Source organism: Aphis gossypii, chromosome 1 (genome assembly GCF_020184175.1).
Source record: "Aphis gossypii isolate Hap1 chromosome 1, ASM2018417v2, whole genome shotgun sequence".
NCBI lineage: Eukaryota > Metazoa > Arthropoda > Insecta > Hemiptera > Aphididae > Aphis > Aphis gossypii.
Window position 1 is genome coordinate 87,997,049 of NC_065530.1, and position 19,074 is coordinate 88,016,122.

General features: G+C 24.0%; 3 protein-coding genes across 7 annotated transcripts; 1 reads left to right on the plus strand and 2 right to left on the minus strand.

The window, feature by feature from the left end:
- Positions 1–672: 672 nt before the first annotated feature.
- Positions 673–2,518, minus strand: LOC114132708 (solute carrier family 35 member E1 homolog). The gene is made up of 5 exons (XM_027998246.2): positions 1,894–2,518; positions 1,757–1,827; positions 1,430–1,696; positions 1,120–1,362; positions 673–1,061 (listed from the first exon to the last, which is right to left on the minus strand). The coding sequence occupies exons 1-5, from the start codon at positions 2,210–2,212 to the stop codon at positions 921–923; spliced, it is 1,041 nt and encodes a 346-aa protein (XP_027854047.1). The 5' UTR covers positions 2,213–2,518; the 3' UTR covers positions 673–920.
- A 1,534-nt stretch (positions 2,519–4,052) lies between these two features.
- Positions 4,053–6,058, minus strand: LOC114127474 (ADP-ribosylation factor-like protein 8B-A). Its single transcript, XM_027991752.2, has 4 exons — positions 5,761–6,058; positions 4,806–4,960; positions 4,579–4,740; positions 4,053–4,509 (listed from the first exon to the last, which is right to left on the minus strand). Exons 1-4 carry the CDS (start codon positions 5,881–5,883, stop codon positions 4,380–4,382), a joined length of 570 nt encoding a protein of 189 aa, XP_027847553.1. The 5' UTR covers positions 5,884–6,058; the 3' UTR covers positions 4,053–4,379.
- A 133-nt stretch (positions 6,059–6,191) lies between these two features.
- LOC114132480 (uncharacterized) lies at positions 6,192–18,279 on the plus strand. Of its 5 annotated transcripts, XM_050197476.1 has the most exons (9): positions 7,970–8,086; positions 8,154–8,220; positions 12,510–12,556; positions 13,016–13,083; positions 13,148–13,273; positions 13,340–13,532; positions 13,633–13,946; positions 14,941–15,049; positions 18,121–18,279. In XM_050197476.1, exons 1-9 carry the CDS (start codon positions 8,081–8,083, stop codon positions 18,169–18,171), a joined length of 981 nt encoding a protein of 326 aa, XP_050053433.1. In that variant the 5' UTR covers positions 7,970–8,080; the 3' UTR covers positions 18,172–18,279. The 5 variants fall into 5 exon arrangements, with proteins under 5 accessions (XP_050053436.1, XP_050053437.1, XP_050053433.1 ...); XM_050197480.1 differs by lacking the exons at positions 7,970–8,086; positions 12,510–12,556 and adding an exon at positions 6,272–6,381; XM_050197477.1 differs by lacking the exon at positions 12,510–12,556 and having other exon boundaries at positions 8,154–8,237.
- Positions 18,280–19,074: the final 795 nt, after the last annotated feature.

Genomic DNA, 19,074 nt, shown 5'->3' on the forward strand with positions numbered 1-19,074 from the left:
TGGCACAATAATATGACCAATGTTTAAGGTATTATATTCACACTAATGATGAATGTAAAATGTATTAAACATAATTTGATCAAATTATAATATTTTTACATTCACAAAAATAGTACCTTCAATATTTCAAGCTATCACTGGACAAATCAAAATTTAACTATTAAATACAATTTATGTTTACAAAAATAACTATTTTATTTTAACAAAAATATTCTTATCATACTAATTTAAAATTTTATTAAAATATAACATAATCTCATTTGGAGATAACAACATACAATATAATTCCCTGTCAGTAAGCTAACAATTATTAGTTATGTTTCATAGAAAATAAAAACTATTCAATAAAAATTAAAAAGTAAATTTGTCAGTGTTTAAAAGTAACTATTAAATTTAATTGGCCTTGATTTCAATAATTAATATAAACTTTAATGAAAAATTAAAAAGAATAATATTATGATATTGTGCAACATAAACAAAATAAACAGTCTTTACAAAATATAAATTAGGTCTAAATGTAATACTTTTTAAAGATCATAATATATAATGGAAATTATTTTTACATGAATGTATTTAGTTTGTAATGACTATTAATAATAAAACAAAAACACTAGAAACTTTAAATTAAAAATAAATAGATGATGACAGATTTTATATAAAAGTAATAAAATAGAATTTAAATTACTTTTTATAACATAAAATAATAATTATTTACATAACATTTATGTTGTAATATTATCTATCTAACACTTAAATAACTATTATCTTAAATATTATTTTTAATAGAAAACTCAACAATACAATTGAAAAATAAAATAATACAATAAGTATATAGATGAAAACATTAACAAAATAAAAACATACATATTAACAACCTTATTGTTAAATTTATAATTGTATGGAAGTTGTCACACTTAAAATTATATAAATAATGATTTATTGCCATTAATATGAGTGGAACTTATTTTACCATTTTGCCAAAATGTAGAATTGTTTGTGTGTTGGTATGTCATTGGCAGTATTACACGTTTTTGATCTGATCGTCTGGCATCATATTTTGCCTAAAATATATAATTAAAATACATATTTTTTCACAAATACTTATCTTAGAATACACACCTTATTGTACGCAATAACACCAAATAGAGCCATTGCCATACCACAAACATTATTAATAGTAACCGGATTTCCAATTACAAATAAGGATGCAGCCACAACAAATATTCTTTTTGATGAACTAGCTACGGCATATGTCAAAGATGTAACCATTGACATAACACTAAATGCTAATATATTTTGCAACCAACTAAGTATACCATCAGTAAACAGCAAACCTATTACTTTGTACGATTCATTATTCATCTGAAATTATTTTTAACAAAATATAAAGAAACATAATAGTCATTTATAATTTATTATATTAAATTACATTAAAATTTGAAACTGTCATTAGGTGCCAAAAATCGAAATAAAGCCACACCGGTAAGAACATCATCAATGCTAGACGACCAAGTACATGTAATAGTCGTAAATGGTGAATACCAGTATCGTGGAGTACTTTTTTAGAAAATATATTTTGTAATGTATGTTGTAATGTAGCTGCCAGGGCACTCATTAACCCTATTGCATCAAAAGATATCTCTGTGAAAGATGCAATAGCAACTCCGGCAATTATGGGTACTAATGATAAATAGACCTATAATAAAATTTGTAAATACTAGGTTAAACATATCATATATTGTTTTGAATAACTTACTTTTAAACATTGTTTTTCTCCTAGTATTATTCTTGACAAAACAACACTAAACAGTGGCATAGTAGCTTTTACTAAAAAAAAAAAAATTAAAATTATTAGAAACTAAAATAATATTTACATTACATGTATTATATTACCTGTGTGTGTATAAGAAACTGGTACTTTCCATAGACTGACATGAGTGAAAACTGATCCGATAAATTTTCCGAGAGCAAGTGGAACTATTAACTTGAAATAATAAGGCCAACTTATATCTACAAACCGTCTCACACCCCATAAGTTAAAAAATGGTCCTGAATAAACAGCTATGGATAGGAGTTGCACCATAGTCACAGTCATTGGATATGGGAATTGGTTTAAAAGTGTCTTGCCGACTACATTGCTACCGGAACTTACTACATACCATACACAGCACAACAAAGCCACAGTCACGACTTCCTTGGATGCTAAGACCATGATTACTAAATACTTTAAACTTAAGTATATCTCTTAACATTCATATTTCCAACTGTTTGAAACTATAAACTTAAACATTCCCATAAAATAATGGCTAATCATTGAAAAAGACGTTAACTATTTGTTTTTGAACTAGAATTATATAGATTCATTTTTTTCAACTATTTTAAAAATTGGATTTAGAATAAATTACATAATTTTTGTATGTTAATTTGCATTAAAATTAATTTTAAATTTTAATACTAAATTTCTACAATTCTACATTTCGTGTTAGTGACTTCGTGTTCACATTCGTGCATTGGTATGGAATTATTTTTGATAAGATGATAGGTGACTGGACACGAAGTGATAAGCCATGATTGACCATGTGGCAAAAGAACTTGGAGAAAAAAATCAAATAGGTTTAAATTGTAGATGAACAATCAAGTATCAACAATCAATTTGTAAATTGTAACAGAAAAAAAACCTTAAAAGTTAAAATCATTGACCTGACGGCTAACTGAGCCTGTCAGTGACAGGTTTATGCTCAAAATAAATCCCCAGAAAGAAATTTGGTTAAAAATAATGAAATTAGTATCATAGATATTATATAATTAGATGGCACTATGCAACATTAGAAAATAATGCTATTAAATTAAATGATCTTACTTACACTTACTTTGTTGATATATTATCTTACAATAATTATAAATACTTTTTTATTTAAATATAATATATAATATTGTAAACTAATATTATGAACTTTCTACATCTCTAATCCTATGTTATGATTGTATGATCGTATGGCAATACATTATGTTAAAATAAATAATAAATAATATCAATAATTATAACAATCTTATTTAATGTTTTTGTTGGTAAGCGGTTTTTTCCAAAGATTTTATTTTGGGGCTGACTTATACACTTATATACAACAATAAAGTTACGTTAAAATGTCCTAACAAAAATTAAAATTAACCTGGCATAATGCATTGAATAAAATCATGAGATTATTTGGTAATAATATAGTGTTATAAATTTATAATATATTAAATTAATTTTATAATGGATAGAAAATAGTATAGGTTTATTGTACGACTGAATAAAGAAAATATGGTCATAAAACAATTAACTTACATTTCTGTATAAATAATTAGATAAAATCACTATAACAACAATAATGTGTAATTGAGAATAAAATTCAGAGAATTAAAAAAAAAATCTTATGAAAGTACAACTTATTCAAATAAGTTAATGAATAAAAAACGCCATATTATCATATTTAATTATTCATTAATTGTTAAAAATCAGTTCATTGTTTTTAAACAACTGTTTAAAGATTATTTATAAATAAAACAAAAATTTAAAAATAACTTTAACTAATTACATAATGTAATTATTTAACATACAGTTACAAATAATACTGTATCCATACATTAAAATTCATAAATTATAGGTAAAATAAAGTAATATTATAGACACAATATAATAATTCAAGTTTAATATAATTTTTGAATACTATAGACTGGGAAGAAAATATGAGAATAAGATATTTAAATTAGGCATGACAGAAATAATTTTAGTACTATGTTACAATAATAGACTTAATGCCTAAACAACTAAATATTTACAGAAAAAAATAAACCCATGTAACAATAGTCAGCTTCAGGTATAAAATAGTTGAATAAATTATTAATATTCTTAGAAGCAATATACTTCTGATTAATAGAATAATACATATTTATAAATATATATAAATACAATAATTTAAATAATAATAAAATAATAATATAAATGTAAAAATTTTGAATGATAAAATTATAACTTACATAAAAATGTTTAAATTTGTCGTCTCACAACAAACCAATACAATATGTTAAAAAATACAGAAAAAAGTAATAAAACCCATATCAATTAATGTAAATAAGTATAATACATTACATATACTGAGGTTTGATCCAAAAATATCATTTTCTATATAAAAATTAAAATGTAGAACTTCTATATTTAATTGCTGCATTATAAATTTATTACCAGGAGTGCATTGATAAAAATGGCATTAATTTATCTATATTGGATAAAAGAAAATTAAAGGTGGATCAGCCTTAAACAAAAAATTAAATCTAGAAAAGATTCAATATTTTTAGCACAAACTCAGTGCTAGATATGAAATTTTCCAATGATAATTTTACGTTGATGACTGACGATTAGATTTTGAATGGCTAATCAACCATTGCAAAGTAATATCAATGTTTTCTTGTTCTTTGCAAGATATTGAATAGCAACAAATTTCTCGATCTTGAATTGCATTTAAATTCCTGGATAAATAATAAAGGTAATTAAAATTTTTTAACAATAACTAATAAAATTTCAAATATTTTACTAACATCCTGTCAATCAATTCAACTTCATCTAAAGCATTTGGCAAATCTCTCTTGTTACCCAAAACTAAGACAGGTATACCTGCTAATTGTGGTTTATCTATTAAATTATGGAGCTCGTTTCTTGAAGCTTCTAATTTATCAGTATCAGCGGCATCTACCATGTAGCTGTAAATATTTACAAATTAGGAATCATGCATATAATTATGTATTTTAATTTTATGTATACATACACAATAGCATTTACTCCTCGGCAATACCTCTCCCACATTGATCTGAAACGTGGCTGACCACCTATATCCCATATTTTAATAGTGACATTATTTTTTGTCACTTTTCGCATATTGAAGCCAACTGTTGGTATCATATCTTGATTAAATTGTCCAGACTAAAAATTTAATTTATTTATTACCGAATATAATGTCATGATTAATTATAAACAATAATACAAGATAAATGTAGGTTTTAAACTTTAATTGTTAATTTTACATATTATTGTATATTGACCAATTGCCGTCTTTAACTACAATGTAAGAACATTTAATAGAAAGTTAATTATACATTATTCAAATTTTAAAAATTGTTCATATACGTACAACATAGTTTAGGTATTAGTATTAGGTGTATTTCTAAATAGGTAGATAATGTATACTTCAAATCATTAATTGTAAAATAATTTTAAATTCCCACTATCATATTTAACTAAGAAGCATATTATAATGTGACATACTGCACTATTCATATTCAATAAGAGAACTAAATATAGATATACCTATTATAACATTTTATCCAATAAATTTATAAAAATCACCCTTGATTTTATCATACTTTTATACATTATTTTTTATTATTTAGGGACAAAATTAGATTACTCAATAGTCAATAGTCTTAATAGATATAAATAATAAAACAAAATCACTGAACAATGTCATAGACCCCTCCCTTATTATGATGAATCATTCTATAAGACATTTAATATTTACTTATAAGGTAAACATAAAAGAAAATACAACTCATAAAATTAGCCTTACTATTTAAATCATTAAAAAAATCAAAGAATTAATATTTTTAGATTTAAGTGTATTCAAACAGCTGTATGTAAAACTTAATATTATCCATATACAGTAGGGAAAGTAATAAAAATGTTTTGGAAAAAAATTATAATTTGAATAAATTAATGTTACTTACTGCAATCACATGAACAAATGTAGTTTTCCCAGAACATTGTAGTCCAACAAGTGTGAGTTCCATTTCTTCAGTCCAAAACTTACTCTTAATCCAATCAAGTATCCGATTTATTAGGGTCATCATTTTTTATCGGTTTTTATTTAACGTTTACTATGTAAATATTAATGATTAAATTGAATGTAAAGCCTAAACTTTATAATAAAAACCAAGTACTAAAAGTAATGAATAGTTTAAGAATATAGTAAATACTAAATCGTAATAATAACCAATAGGCAATATAGGTACAAAGGCATTAAGTAATCAAATATTGTTATATTATTTAATATTCAGCCCCTCGCTTATCAACGTTCAACAAACAGCTGTTAGATAACAGATAATTATGAATATTATCTTTGGAATTTACTCAATGTATAATAAATAAAAACAAGTCAACAGTCAACACTCGTTCATCAGCTATAATTATTATTTTTTCTATAATGTTCTTTATTTCTGTTGTAGTCTGTAGAATATAATAATATTTGTATGACTGACCATTATGGCACTATTTCACTACTATAGTACTAAACCGTCTGAAACTCTGAACCCAAACAAACTCAGCTGTTGTAATTTAACGCTGAGCTGGTAAATTGTAATATAACTAATAAACCAACAGTTAATAATCTATTAACTACAGTAGAAATCGTTTATAATGACGTTCAAGGGACCAAGAAAAATAGGTCATAATAATCGTTTGTCATTATAACGAAAATGATAAAATAAAAAAATTTAACCAACACATATAGAAAAAAAGTAAAGATAAAAACATTTAGGTATTTATTTAAATTAATTAAATTATTGTTTTCGAAATAAAATTACAAAATTTTGTTTAAAAATCTATTATTTTAAATTGAACTTTGTATATAAATCACGCTCTAATTTTTTTTTTCGAGTTCTTAAAAATTTGTTTTTGGACAAAATTTTTCCAATATAACCCACAATAACCACCATAACATCTATATAGTCATTATACAGACATAATAATCGATACAAATTAATACATACAATATAAGTGTTTTGCAGGGACCTTCATTCCAAAGTAATTAAAATATATACTCAAAAACCCAATATGTCATTTCTACAGGTGCCATTTTAATTTATAAAGGGTTTCTACTGTACATTAATGTATTATGTACTTAGTAATTAATATATAATAGTATGAATTTTATACATAAAATATACCTAGACATTTTTTTAGCTTTTATACACCATACACAAAAATTAATAAATTAAACAAATAATATTAAATTTATAGCAAATTTTCAGGTTACAGAAGTTTAATAAAATTACTTATGTGTTATTTTTTGTACAATCATTTATTATAGAATAATATTCTATGATAAAATAATATTTTAATCTATTCTATCATAAATGGTACAACTATTGAAAATTTTCCTATTTTACTAATTTTTATTTTTTTTATTCCTAATTTTACTCTTCATGTTCTAGTAATTTTAATAATTGTATTACACGAAAATAGAATTAAATAGGTTAATATTAAGGTTAACATAAATATTAATATTTATATTTAGGTTTATACGTTAGCAGACATTCGTCTCGCCCATTAAAAAAAATTGTAATATTGTTTATTCAATAAACAGTAAACTATTTAGATTTTAGAAGGAACGCTGTATAGCGTTTTCCCTTAATAATTTTGAAAAATTCTAAGAATTTTTAATTTTGACCTTTTTAAAGTACAACTAGATCCAATTTTCAATCCAAAAACTATCCAAAGTTGAAAATCAAAACATTTTATTGACTACTTATTGCGTACACAGATAAAATAAATACACTATCATTGCACTTTATTGTATTATAAATTTTAACAGTTTTCGTAAATTATAAATTAATATACATATAATATATTTAAACCCCCCCCCAAAAAAAAAAAAAACTCGGTTTTATTGTGTACTTATTCCATTAATTAGTTACTATGAAATATACAACTAATAATTATTATTTATATTCTCTAAACAATAATGAATAATAATTGTGTCTATCTAAATTTAAACTGTACAATTTTTATGTATATTATAAATTAAAACATAGTGCCTACTCGATAACCAAGTCAACCTTATATTTGCTATTTTTTTAAATAGTAAATTATCACAGTTTATTTATTAAGAAACATTTATACATTTTGGTTACCAAGTTTTATTTTATTTTTTTTTTTGTTTATAAATAATAGATAATCTTAATAATTAAACATAGTTTATATATATTGCAAAAATATTTGCTACATTTATTTTTTATTAGGTACCTATTCCATTAATGCTAAAAAATTATGATGGTATGACAAAAAAAAAAATATGTAGTTATTTAAAATAATTTTAAAATTCATTTTAATAATATTCTAGAATTCTAAACACAATAACGATGTTGAATGCCCTACGTGCAGAGGTCTAGGAAAAGTTCCTTCAAATGGTGATGTAATCGAATTTGTAATTTTTTACAAAATAATATACATTAAAAATATAAATAATTTTAAACACGGCCATACAGGGTGATTATTTTAAAGGTAAACATTAGTTTTAATTTTAATTCTTTAAAAAACAATATTTTAAAAATAAAAAAAATTACAATTTTTGATTGATAATAGTACTTAAAGTATATAGGTATTTTAATTTTTTGTACGGCAGTATTCATTTTACTTTCCAATTTCAAAGTGGAACATTTTCTGAGAATTTAAATTTTTAAAAATCGAATTTCGAACTATAAATATATTTATCTTTGATGAGCCTGTGTCATCCTATTTATTAAAAATTAAAATAGTATCGAAATTCGATTTACAAAATAAAATATATGTACATGCATATAAATATTGAAATTCTTTACGAAATATTTTGTTTCAATAAAATTTAAATGCACATACATGACGTATGGTTTCATTCAAAACGTATTAACTTAAAAAGTGATATAAAAAAAAAAAATAGTACATACACATTTTTTATTTTTCAAAATATACAGTTCTCTAAAGACTTTAATTCTAAAAAAAAGAAACTATTTCCATAAACGTAATTTATTTTTGAGATAATGAGTGTTTACTACTAAAATAATCACCTTGCGTGTATATGATTTTATAATAGGTATATATGCCTATAAATACATTAGGTATGTACAAATTTAATTCTATAGTAAAATTTCGAACTATGGTCTCATCTAATTGAAAAATCCTGATTAATTTATAAACTATAGTCGTATGATTACCATTTATTGTGGATAAATACATACATTTCTGCGACTTAGAATTTTAAATGTTTTAATACTATAGTCAATGTGACAATGTTTGTTATGTATTAATGTATTATTATTGTATTAACATTTCACTAGAAATAATAATACAAATAAAATAGATGTACAATATACATTTATAGTTTATACATATTATTATTAATAAGTAAAAAAGAGTAAATAATCATTTAGTATTAGATTCAATTTTATAAACAACTTGATAAAAAAATGGGACATTTTGGCGTGAAGCTATTTTGCAATTAATTTTGCAGATTATATATTAAATTTATAAATATAAATAAATATATATTTATAATTATAAATAATTTTTAATTTATAAATATATTAACCAATGAATCAATCGATTTTCAATAAATACATATAGGTATTTTATTGTTGTGTTAGCTCGGTTATCTACGTTTTTGGTGATATATTAAGTAACATTTGTCGTTTCTTTTCTATCGTGTGATAAATTTATTATTCGTTGTCCTTGAATGTCATTCGTTAAGTATGGCATATAATAATTATTTAAATCTTTTATACAAATATTGAGTTTTAAATTTATCTATAACGTCAAAATTAATTGAATTTATACAAGGCGAAAAAGAGATGTCTTAATGAATAATAATTGTATATTTTATATATTTATTTACTTAATGCTGTAAGTAGTGACAGAACTGACATTTTTTTTTTAATTAATCATTTTTAAAAACTAATTTATGGTGATAGGTATCATTGTATATGAAAAACAATTCTGAACGGAGATGATTTGTCACTTTGTCAGCCTAGGAACTAGGATATATATTTTAAATTGGGCGGTGAAAAAGGTAGTTGTTTTAATGACTTGAATAGGTACTCCAAAATTAAATCTTGTACAGAAAATGTCAATTTAAACAACTGGTGTATATTTCAAATTTCTTCGATAAGTAATTTTTATAACTATAACAAAAATCTAAAATTATTTGATAGTAAATCGTTATTTTATACGAATGAATTTTGTATTTCGTAAAAATTTGAACTGAAGATAAAAATGTTTTAACTGGCTAACATTAAAGTTCTTTTATAATAATTGTAAAACACAATAATTATTATTGTAACTCAAACTTATAAAAAATCTTACGTAGCTACCTATACAAATTTGTTTATAAATTATAACTACAAAATAATTTGCAAATAATGCAAATATTCATGACTTTGACAAATTTTTGTAAATATTTGAAATTCGAATGCTAATAAAAAAAAAATTATACTCATGTATTCTTAAAATTTTTATATCATTATTACCTACTTATAAGACCAACTTATGAGGAACGTTGTATTAAATTTTCAAATATTTTCACTCAGCCAGGGTTAGGTTAGGTTTGTTACCTAACAGTGATAAGTTTTTGAGTTACAATTACAACAATATAAAAAAATCGATATTGTCAAAAACTAGTTTTGCGTAAAAATTCCCGTTTTTTTGTTACTTTTTGTGGTTTTTGCCGATTTTTTTGAAAACTGTTGGAAACTTTTTTACTTTTGATTTTTATAATGTACCCAGAATATTCACTTTTCCATCGGAAACTACCCTTGAAATTTGAAATTGAAGCATTATTTCGACAAGTTATGCTATACACAGACACAAAAACATCATTGTAAAATCAATTCATTCATCACTTCGTTCAGAATTTGAAAGATCATGAGGAGATCCATCCCCCATAACCCCCTCCCTGTGTGGCTGTGAATAACATAAAGCAAGACTAGAAGTCGGAGTTACCAGGGTGGAAAGGCGGAGAAGCAAAGCTGGGCACTAACTAATTAGAAAGCTAGTTTTAATTCATAATAACTTTGTAATTTAACTAGTTGAATTTAATTTGTAAAATAGCCTAATCTACTCGTTAGAAAAAAAATCAACTAGTTATTATAATTTTATTATATTATGTATTATTATTTAATATAATATTTTAAGTTGTCATAACGTTCTGTATTAACAGTCTTTATTTTATTTCACCTTTCATGTTTTAATAACCGACAAGTGATATACCAATTAATTTTCAAGAAATTGAAATTATTACAGATATTACTTACTTAATTAAAACATTTTGACCAAATTACTAGGTGTTTAATTCAATTTTTCAGTTTTAATCAATAATTGAAGTTAGATAACTTATTATTTACATTTTAACAAAAAAGTTTTGTAATCTACTTATAAAAAAAAAACTAACTTTTAACTGCTACTCTAACTTTAGTTACTATTTTTGCCAAACTAACTTCTAATTAACTAAGTTAGAAATTTTGACAGTTTTAGAAACTAACTTATATTCTAACTTAGTTAGTTTTTTCATTAGAATCTTAACTTCAACTAGTTGAAAAAAATGACTAACTTGCCCAGCTTTGCGGAGAAGTCCATCTGGGCCGGTCAATTTAGGAGTCCTAATTTTAAAATAATTTCCATAGTGTTATTTCATACAGTTATTAGCTTAGCGCATTGACAATGTGTATATTTTTCTATTATTAGCACGTTTAAAGATATATACATAATAGATATTTAATCGTGATTATTAGCTCTTGATATCTACGTACTTGTTAGTTGGCTACATACAATTTCGTTGATAAATTAATAACCTATGGTACCTATAGGTACAGAGCTTGTGCTAAGAAAATTTTAGAACTGCCCAGCATTTTAATATTTTTGTAAACACAGACTAAATAAATTTGTCGCTCGCTACATTTGATTAACAACCACTATTTACTAAACTATTTATTGACTACACATTTAAATAACACTTAATCCATTACTTTATTAATAATTATAATTTATTAATATTAAGAACAGATAAAAGTTTTTTTTATCTTCAGAATCTTAAGTTGTAGATTATCTTAAAAACAGCTCAAGTTTAATTTATAAAATGTTATCCTAAACTGATATTATATTATGTTGTTAAGTTTTATCAAATTGATAGTTGATCATTATTAATTAGTAATAAACTGTTAACTTTTTTTCACCTACCTACATTTATTTATCTTCCTCATACTAAAGTAATAATTTTACTATTTGCCCATACAAGGAATTATCATTTATTTTAATAATAATGTAATAATAATAATGTATCTACTTATTAAAAATGTATTTATTATCAATCATGTAGAGTAAAAGTAATAAAGTAATAATAATAAATAATAATTTTAAATTAGGTATCATACTATATGTGTCTACCTAATGACTACTAAGTATTGGCCATATATTATATAATTATTATGGTAGTATACCTATGAGTATATGACCAATATTATTTAATATTACATCAATTATACTATCATACTTATAGTTAAATTAATAAAGCTTTTTTTTATATTTACCAGCATTGTAAATATTGTAATAAGTTTATGGCATAGACTATCAGTCAATTAACTACCTGCCATCAAATATTTAAATCAATATTTTTTTTAACTAGGTAGGTAATTTACCTACTATAAATAATATTTTAAGATTTGTTATTTAGATCCAATTCTGCATCAAATTGAACAACACGAAAACTATACGTTTGTAGTAGGTATACAATTATTCAATATAATTTACTGCCTTACGTAATACGATTTATAAGAGAATAAGACATACTCACTGTTCAAAGTAAGGACTACACTACTGAAGTGCAAGCGTAAACAGATGTTTACTTTTACTAGTCACCTCTTAAGTATTGAAAATATTTGAGTAGGCTTAACCCTTTTTTCCGATCTTAACATAAAACTTTCGGTAGTCCTGACTTAGACTTATTAATTTAAAAAATATTACATAAATTAAATAAAGTTAAATAAATTATATAAAAATACATTTTTTACTATTTTAAAGTTACTAAAAATACCTAGGTAATTAATATTAATTATAGTTTATATTTTTAAACTTAATTGAACATGTTTATATATATATGTGTGTGTATTTTTCAGTTTTTAAAAATAAGAATTTCAATTTTTCTACATCAAAGAAGTTTAATATGTAATTATTGTTTAGGAATCTAAGGCATTTGTACACGTTGGAGACCAAACAAATACAAACATAGCATCTGATTTCAACAATTTGTATAAAACAAATGTGTATTTTTATTAAATTTAATCATGAATTCAAATACCCGTCTGTTTTTAGGAAATTATTAACAGAAATGGATACAATTATTGGATGTGTAACAGACTTATTACCAGAAAAAGCACCACTTGATAATCCAAAAGAAGTTATCAAATCAGTACAAACTCGTTTGAAAAATACTAATTCGTAATATTTTCAAAATTACTCTGCAAACCTGAATAATTAAAATCTATTTAAAACCAATAATTTTAGAGAAGAACACATTAGAGCAATTTCTGATGCTGTGCAGGTAGCACGTAATCATCAAAAGTTATTAAAACCACATATAAACTTGATTAATCAAAAAATTGTCCAATTTCTCAATAGCCAAAGAATTGTATATGTCCGATTAGCGTGTCAATCAGCTGGTGAGCTTTTTAGAACAATGCGGTGTACAGATCGACCAGTAAGCTCATTTCCTACCTACTCACTAATTAACAAAACTTATTTAATAGTAAATGAATTAAAATTGATTACTATTGAATTTGTTACAATTATATACATAGTTATTTGATAACATTGTTACTGGACTTATGAACCGTACAGCAGATAAAAATCAAAATATCCGCATTGATGCGAATTGGGCACTTGATAAAATGGTGATAAGCATCCCACCGTTATATTCAATAACTTCAATAGCCAACTGTAGTCAACACAAAAATCCAGCTATTAAAATAGCAAAGTTGCGATTGATGCATTGTATTACAGTAATTGCAGATCCAATTAAAATATTAAGCGGAACAACCGGATTAAAAAAAGCTAGACAATTAATTCTTAAAACTTGTATAGCTACAATAGAAGATCCCAATGCAGAAATTAGGTAATATTACCCAAAATTATAATAATGTTTTGATTCATATACTATTTATAAATAAACTATATACATAGAAAACAGCTTACTGCCCTTCTTTGTAAACATTTCCGATTCTGGCGTTAAAAAATAGAATAATATTATATATTTGTGCAGCGACAATTTTAAATATTACAATGAAAAATTCTGTACTTCCTGGTTATTGTGAGTTGTGACTATAAACTACAAAATTGCATTTTAGGTACCAAGAATACCTAATACCTAACTTGGGACTATCGTTATAGTCAGACGTGATTTGCGTCTTTTAAATTATAAAATAAAAATTTTCATATTAACATAATATTATTATCATTTTAAATTAAAATTTTTTTTTTGGTATACATAAATTTTTTAAAAAAGGGTGGACAAATGAGTAACGTTCTGCTGTATAGTAGGTATATCGAGCAGACCTCGAACATAAAATAGGTCACTATAATGGGTGTATTAAATTTGAATGTAATGATAGGTATCATTGTACCTATACCGAAAATGATTCTAAACGTAGATGATTTTTCAGCCTAGGATATTTTTTATTTACTGGGTGGTTTATGTTTTATAATGACCTGAATACCCCAAAATTCAAACATGTAAACATGTTGCATGTTGTTAAAACATGTACAAAAATTCCAATTTAAACAACTGGTATATGTTTTATGTTTCTATGACTATTACATTTTCAATTTTTAGCTACTTATACAAACATTTTTATACATTTTTAACTATAAAATAATTTGTGATTTATTAGGTTCATTTTAACTACCGAAAAACTAAATATAATTAAGGTCCATGCCCACTTAGTAATAGTACATTTTTTTTGAAAAATCAAACGATAGGATAATTTTAATAACATAATCGCCTAATAAAAAGAATTAGAAAATATTTATTTGATTAATACTGTATATAAAAACATAACATAGGCTATGTTTGTAATTATAGTTAATGTATCAATCAAATTTTTTTATAGGTTTCTGTCAAAAAAGCTCATGCAACTTTTAAAAAGTACTTGTTATGAAAGTTTTTGCTCTTCATTAGTTCAAGATATTAGTTGGGATGAATTAAAAATTGCTGAAAAGGTAAAAAAAAAGGTTTTAAATAAATATTTAAAGAATTATTTATCAAAAATATATTTAAGTATTTAACTATGAGTACCTATTAAGTATTAAATAAATGTCATAAATTTTAATTCTTATAATTATCTTTGTACATATGTAACAAAGTGCCTTTTTATGATAGGGATAAATAACTATCCAACAGAATCGAACGGTTTTTTTCGATTTTAAGAGTATACCCACCGCAGTTAATTATAATCATAATTTTATCGTCCCAACTCCTAAAATACAGCTAAATATCACAGTTAATTATAAAAAGTCGGCAAGTGGGTACCGCTCTGCTGTACATTAGGGGGTGGGGTGGACCTCGGATTAGTGTAGGTTAAATTTGAATGCAATGATAGGTATCGGACGGAGATGATTTGTCAGTCTAGAATATTTAATGTTAGATATAAATACAAACAATTTTATGAATTTTGAACTACAAAATAATTTGCAAATATTCATGATTTTGACGAATTTTTGTCAATATTTAAACTTCAAATGCTAAAAAAAAAAAATGTGCCTATGTATTCTTATAGTTTTTTAATCACTATAAGAATAACATATGAGGAACTTTGTATAAAATTTTCAAGTATTTTGATAGGGCCAAAAAAATTTGATCGACACTTCAAAAAAAATTTTTCATAAAAATTGAAAATTTCAGTTGTCTATAAATAGCTCAAAAAACTCAAAGTATTTTGAAAATTAAATCATGTAAAGAAAATGCCAATCTAAATAACTGGTAAAATTTTCAAGGTGTTTTGGTCATCCAAAATTTTTTTACCGACACTTCAAAAAAAATTTTCAGAAAAATCGAAAATTTTAGTGGTCTATAAATAACTCAAAAAAATTTAACTGTATATAGATAAAACTAACATAAACATTTGGTGAAAATTTCAAGTATTTACAGTGATTAGTTTTTGAATTACTACCATATAAAAAAATCGATTCGGTCGAAAACTGGTTTTGCGTAAAAATTCCCGTTTTCCGTCATTTTTTAGATTCTGAACGAAGTGATGAATGTATTGATTTTACAATGATGTGTGTTTTTTTTTTTTTTTTTTTGTTTTTGTGTCTGTGTACAGCATAACTAGTCGAAATAATGCTCCAATTTCCAACTATGGGGGTGGTTTCCGATGTAAAAGTGAATATCCTTGGTGCATTATAGAGGTAAAAAGTTAACATTTTCTAACAGTTTTCAAAAAAATCGAGAAAAACAAAAAAAAAATGACGGAAAAACGGCAATTTTTACGCAAAACCAGTTTTCGACCAAATCGATTTTTTTTTATGGTTGTAATTCAAAAACTAATCACTGAAAATACTTGAAATTTTCACCAAATGTTAATGTCAGTGGTATCCGTATATAGTTACATTTTTAAAAATTTTTGACTTTTTGAGTTATTTATAGACCACTGAAATTTTCGATTTTTTTGAGACATTTTTTTTTAAAGTGTCGATAAAAAATTTTTGGATGACCAAAAAGTTTTGAAAATTTAATACAAGGTTTCTTATGAGTTGTTTTTAATGTAGCTAAAAAAAATTAAAAATCGTAAGTCACAATTTTTTTTTATAAGCGTTTTTAGTTCAAATTTTTACGAAATCTGTCGAAAACGCGAAAATTTGCAAGTAATTTTGAAGTTGAAAAATCATAAAATTTTTTTCTTTTATAACTAAGTTTTGAAAATTTGGTACAAGGTTCTCCATACATTTTTCTTCAAATATCTGTAAAAAAAACTCTACCGGATTCAGAAAAAAATTTTTATGAGTGTTTGAAATTTAAATTTTTACAAAAACCGCGTTAAATAACAGTTTAGCCTCAAACGATTTTTGATATTTGTTATTATTCAAAAAGTATAAGTCGTAGATACTTGAAAATTTTACCAGTTATTAAGATTCGCGTTTTCTTTACGTGATTTAATTTTCAAAATATTTTGACTTTTTTTGAGCTATTTATAGACAACTGAAATTTTCAATTTTTCTGAAAATTGTTTTTTTATGTGTCGATAAAATCTTTTTGGCCCTATCAAAATACTTGAAAAGTTAATGCAAAGTTCTTCATAAGTTATTATTATAGTGATTAAAAAATTATAAGAATACATAGGCACAATTTTTTTTATTAGCATTTGAAGTTCAAATATTGACAAAAATTCGTCAAAAATATGAATACTTGCAAATTATTTTGTAGGTATATTTCATAAAAATTTTTGTATAAGTAGCTAAGAGTTGAAAATTTAATACAAGGTTTTTCATAAGTTTAGCTTACAATTATTATAAAAGAACTTAAATTTTGTTGTATTCAGGCCATTAAAACATAAATCACCTTTTTCACCAACCACTAGAAATTATATCCTAGGCTGACAAATCATCTTCGTTCAGAATCGTTTTTCGTATAACTATCATTGGATTCAAATTTAACACTCCTATAATATATAATAATGATCCATACGGCACCTAATGTACATCAGAGCGGTACTCACTTGCCCGCTTTTTTTTTTTGTTTTTCTCGATTTTTTTGAAAACTGTTGGAAAATGTTTACTTTTTACCTGTATAATGCACCAAGGATATTCACTTTTCTATCGGAAACCACCCCCGAAGTTTGAAATTGAAGCATTATTTCTACTAGTTATGCTGTACACAGACACAAAAAAAAAACATACATCATTGTAAAATCAATACATTCATCACTCCTTTCAGAATCTAAAATTAAAATACTTATAGTATACCTACTTATATTTACTATATAGCTTATTGGTTTTAGGACTAAAAATCTATTTATCTAGGTATTAATCTATTTATTTTATATATCTATTAAATAAATGCAATTTTATAAATTTTACAGTTTTATTGATTTAGATAATAAATTCGAGATGATAAACCCGTCCACCATCCATGCCCCACAAAAATTTCATCAAATAGACATATTATAATAATTTTGTTTTATTTATCAATATGGTATTGGTAATCAATACACATTCAACAATAATTATTTTTAAAATACATAAATAAAATAATAATAATAATATAACAAACAACAATGTTATTTTTTGTTTAGAACTTAAATATGGAAGATTTAGCTGATATATTGAAGAAACATATTAAATGATGCAGTTTTGCAGTTCAAATATTATAATAATATATTAAATTATTTAATTATTTGAAATAGGTGCCTATCTATTAAAATGTTTATTGAAATAAATATATATTTTCTGTAGTTCTTAGTAGATATTATATAATATGTTAATAATTAATAATATTATAAAAATTTAAAGTTAATACTGACAAATATAAATTGCTTTTAATCAATTAATAAATATTTGGGTAATGGGTAATTACTATAATTGTATAGACTATAGATAATTGTTAACTGCTGAATGCTGGGTAAATTTATGTGGCGATTAAAATTAAATAATAGTAATCCGTCATTTGAAACGATTTTAAAAGATGTAGTAAAACTTTGGAAACCATGGAAAGCCTAAACATTTGAATGTATTTTTAACATGTTATTATTATTCTATATTTTTATGATGTATTTATTTTAATGGATGGCGGGGAGATAACAAACCTGAGTGGCGGGACTATAAAGTTTTCACTCGCCCCGTTGGGACTAAAACAAACCAGTTTCAAATTTACTATAGTATATTATGAGAAAATAATTAGAGTTAAAAAAAAAAACAGTTCTAAGTATAGAAAAAGACAAGCGTAAAATTAGAAAATAATATTGTTTGGTATCTTCGAAATAATAAATATTTATTTATATTAATTGAAATGTAAAACAATATGACTTCAATTAAATTATTTTAAATACTGTTAAATTTAAACTGATAAATCAAGATATATTTCTATACAATTGAATAAAGTGAAATTATTAATCAACTAATATAATTTTACGTATTTCATGAGAAAATCACACGAAAACCATCAAAGAAAAGAATTTTGTGTAGGTACTTACTCAAAATTCAAATCAAATATTTTTGGCGGCGTATCATAAAATTCTTTAATTTGTGAT

Excerpts from the sequence above, each read along its gene's own strand:
- LOC114132480 (XM_050197476.1), top strand. Across the intron at positions 12,557-13,015 it reads ACGAAAACTATACGTTTGTA|GAATCTAAGGCATTTGTACA; the intron begins GTAGGTATACAA and ends ATTATTGTTTAG. Across the intron at positions 13,947-14,940 it reads GATCCCAATGCAGAAATTAG|GTTTCTGTCAAAAAAGCTCA; the intron begins GTAATATTACCC and ends ATTTTTTTATAG.
- LOC114127474 (XM_027991752.2), bottom strand. The coding sequence starts at position 5,883 with ATGATGACCCTAATAAATCGGATACTTGATTGGATTAAGAGTAAGTTT. Across the intron at positions 4,961-5,760 it reads CATTTGTTCATGTGATTGCA|TCTGGACAATTTAATCAAGA; the intron begins GTAAGTAACATT and ends TTAAATTTTTAG. Across the intron at positions 4,510-4,578 it reads GTTGAATTGATTGACAGGAT|GAATTTAAATGCAATTCAAG; the intron begins GTTAGTAAAATA and ends TTATTTATCCAG.
- LOC114132708 (XM_027998246.2), bottom strand. The coding sequence starts at position 2,212 with ATGGTCTTAGCATCCAAGGAAGTCGTGACTGTGGCTTTGTTGTGCTGT. Across the intron at positions 1,828-1,893 it reads AGTTTCTTATACACACACAG|TAAAAGCTACTATGCCACTG; the intron begins GTAATATAATAC and ends TTTTTTTTTTAG. Across the intron at positions 1,062-1,119 it reads GTGTTATTGCGTACAATAAG|GCAAAATATGATGCCAGACG; the intron begins GTGTGTATTCTA and ends TATATATTTTAG.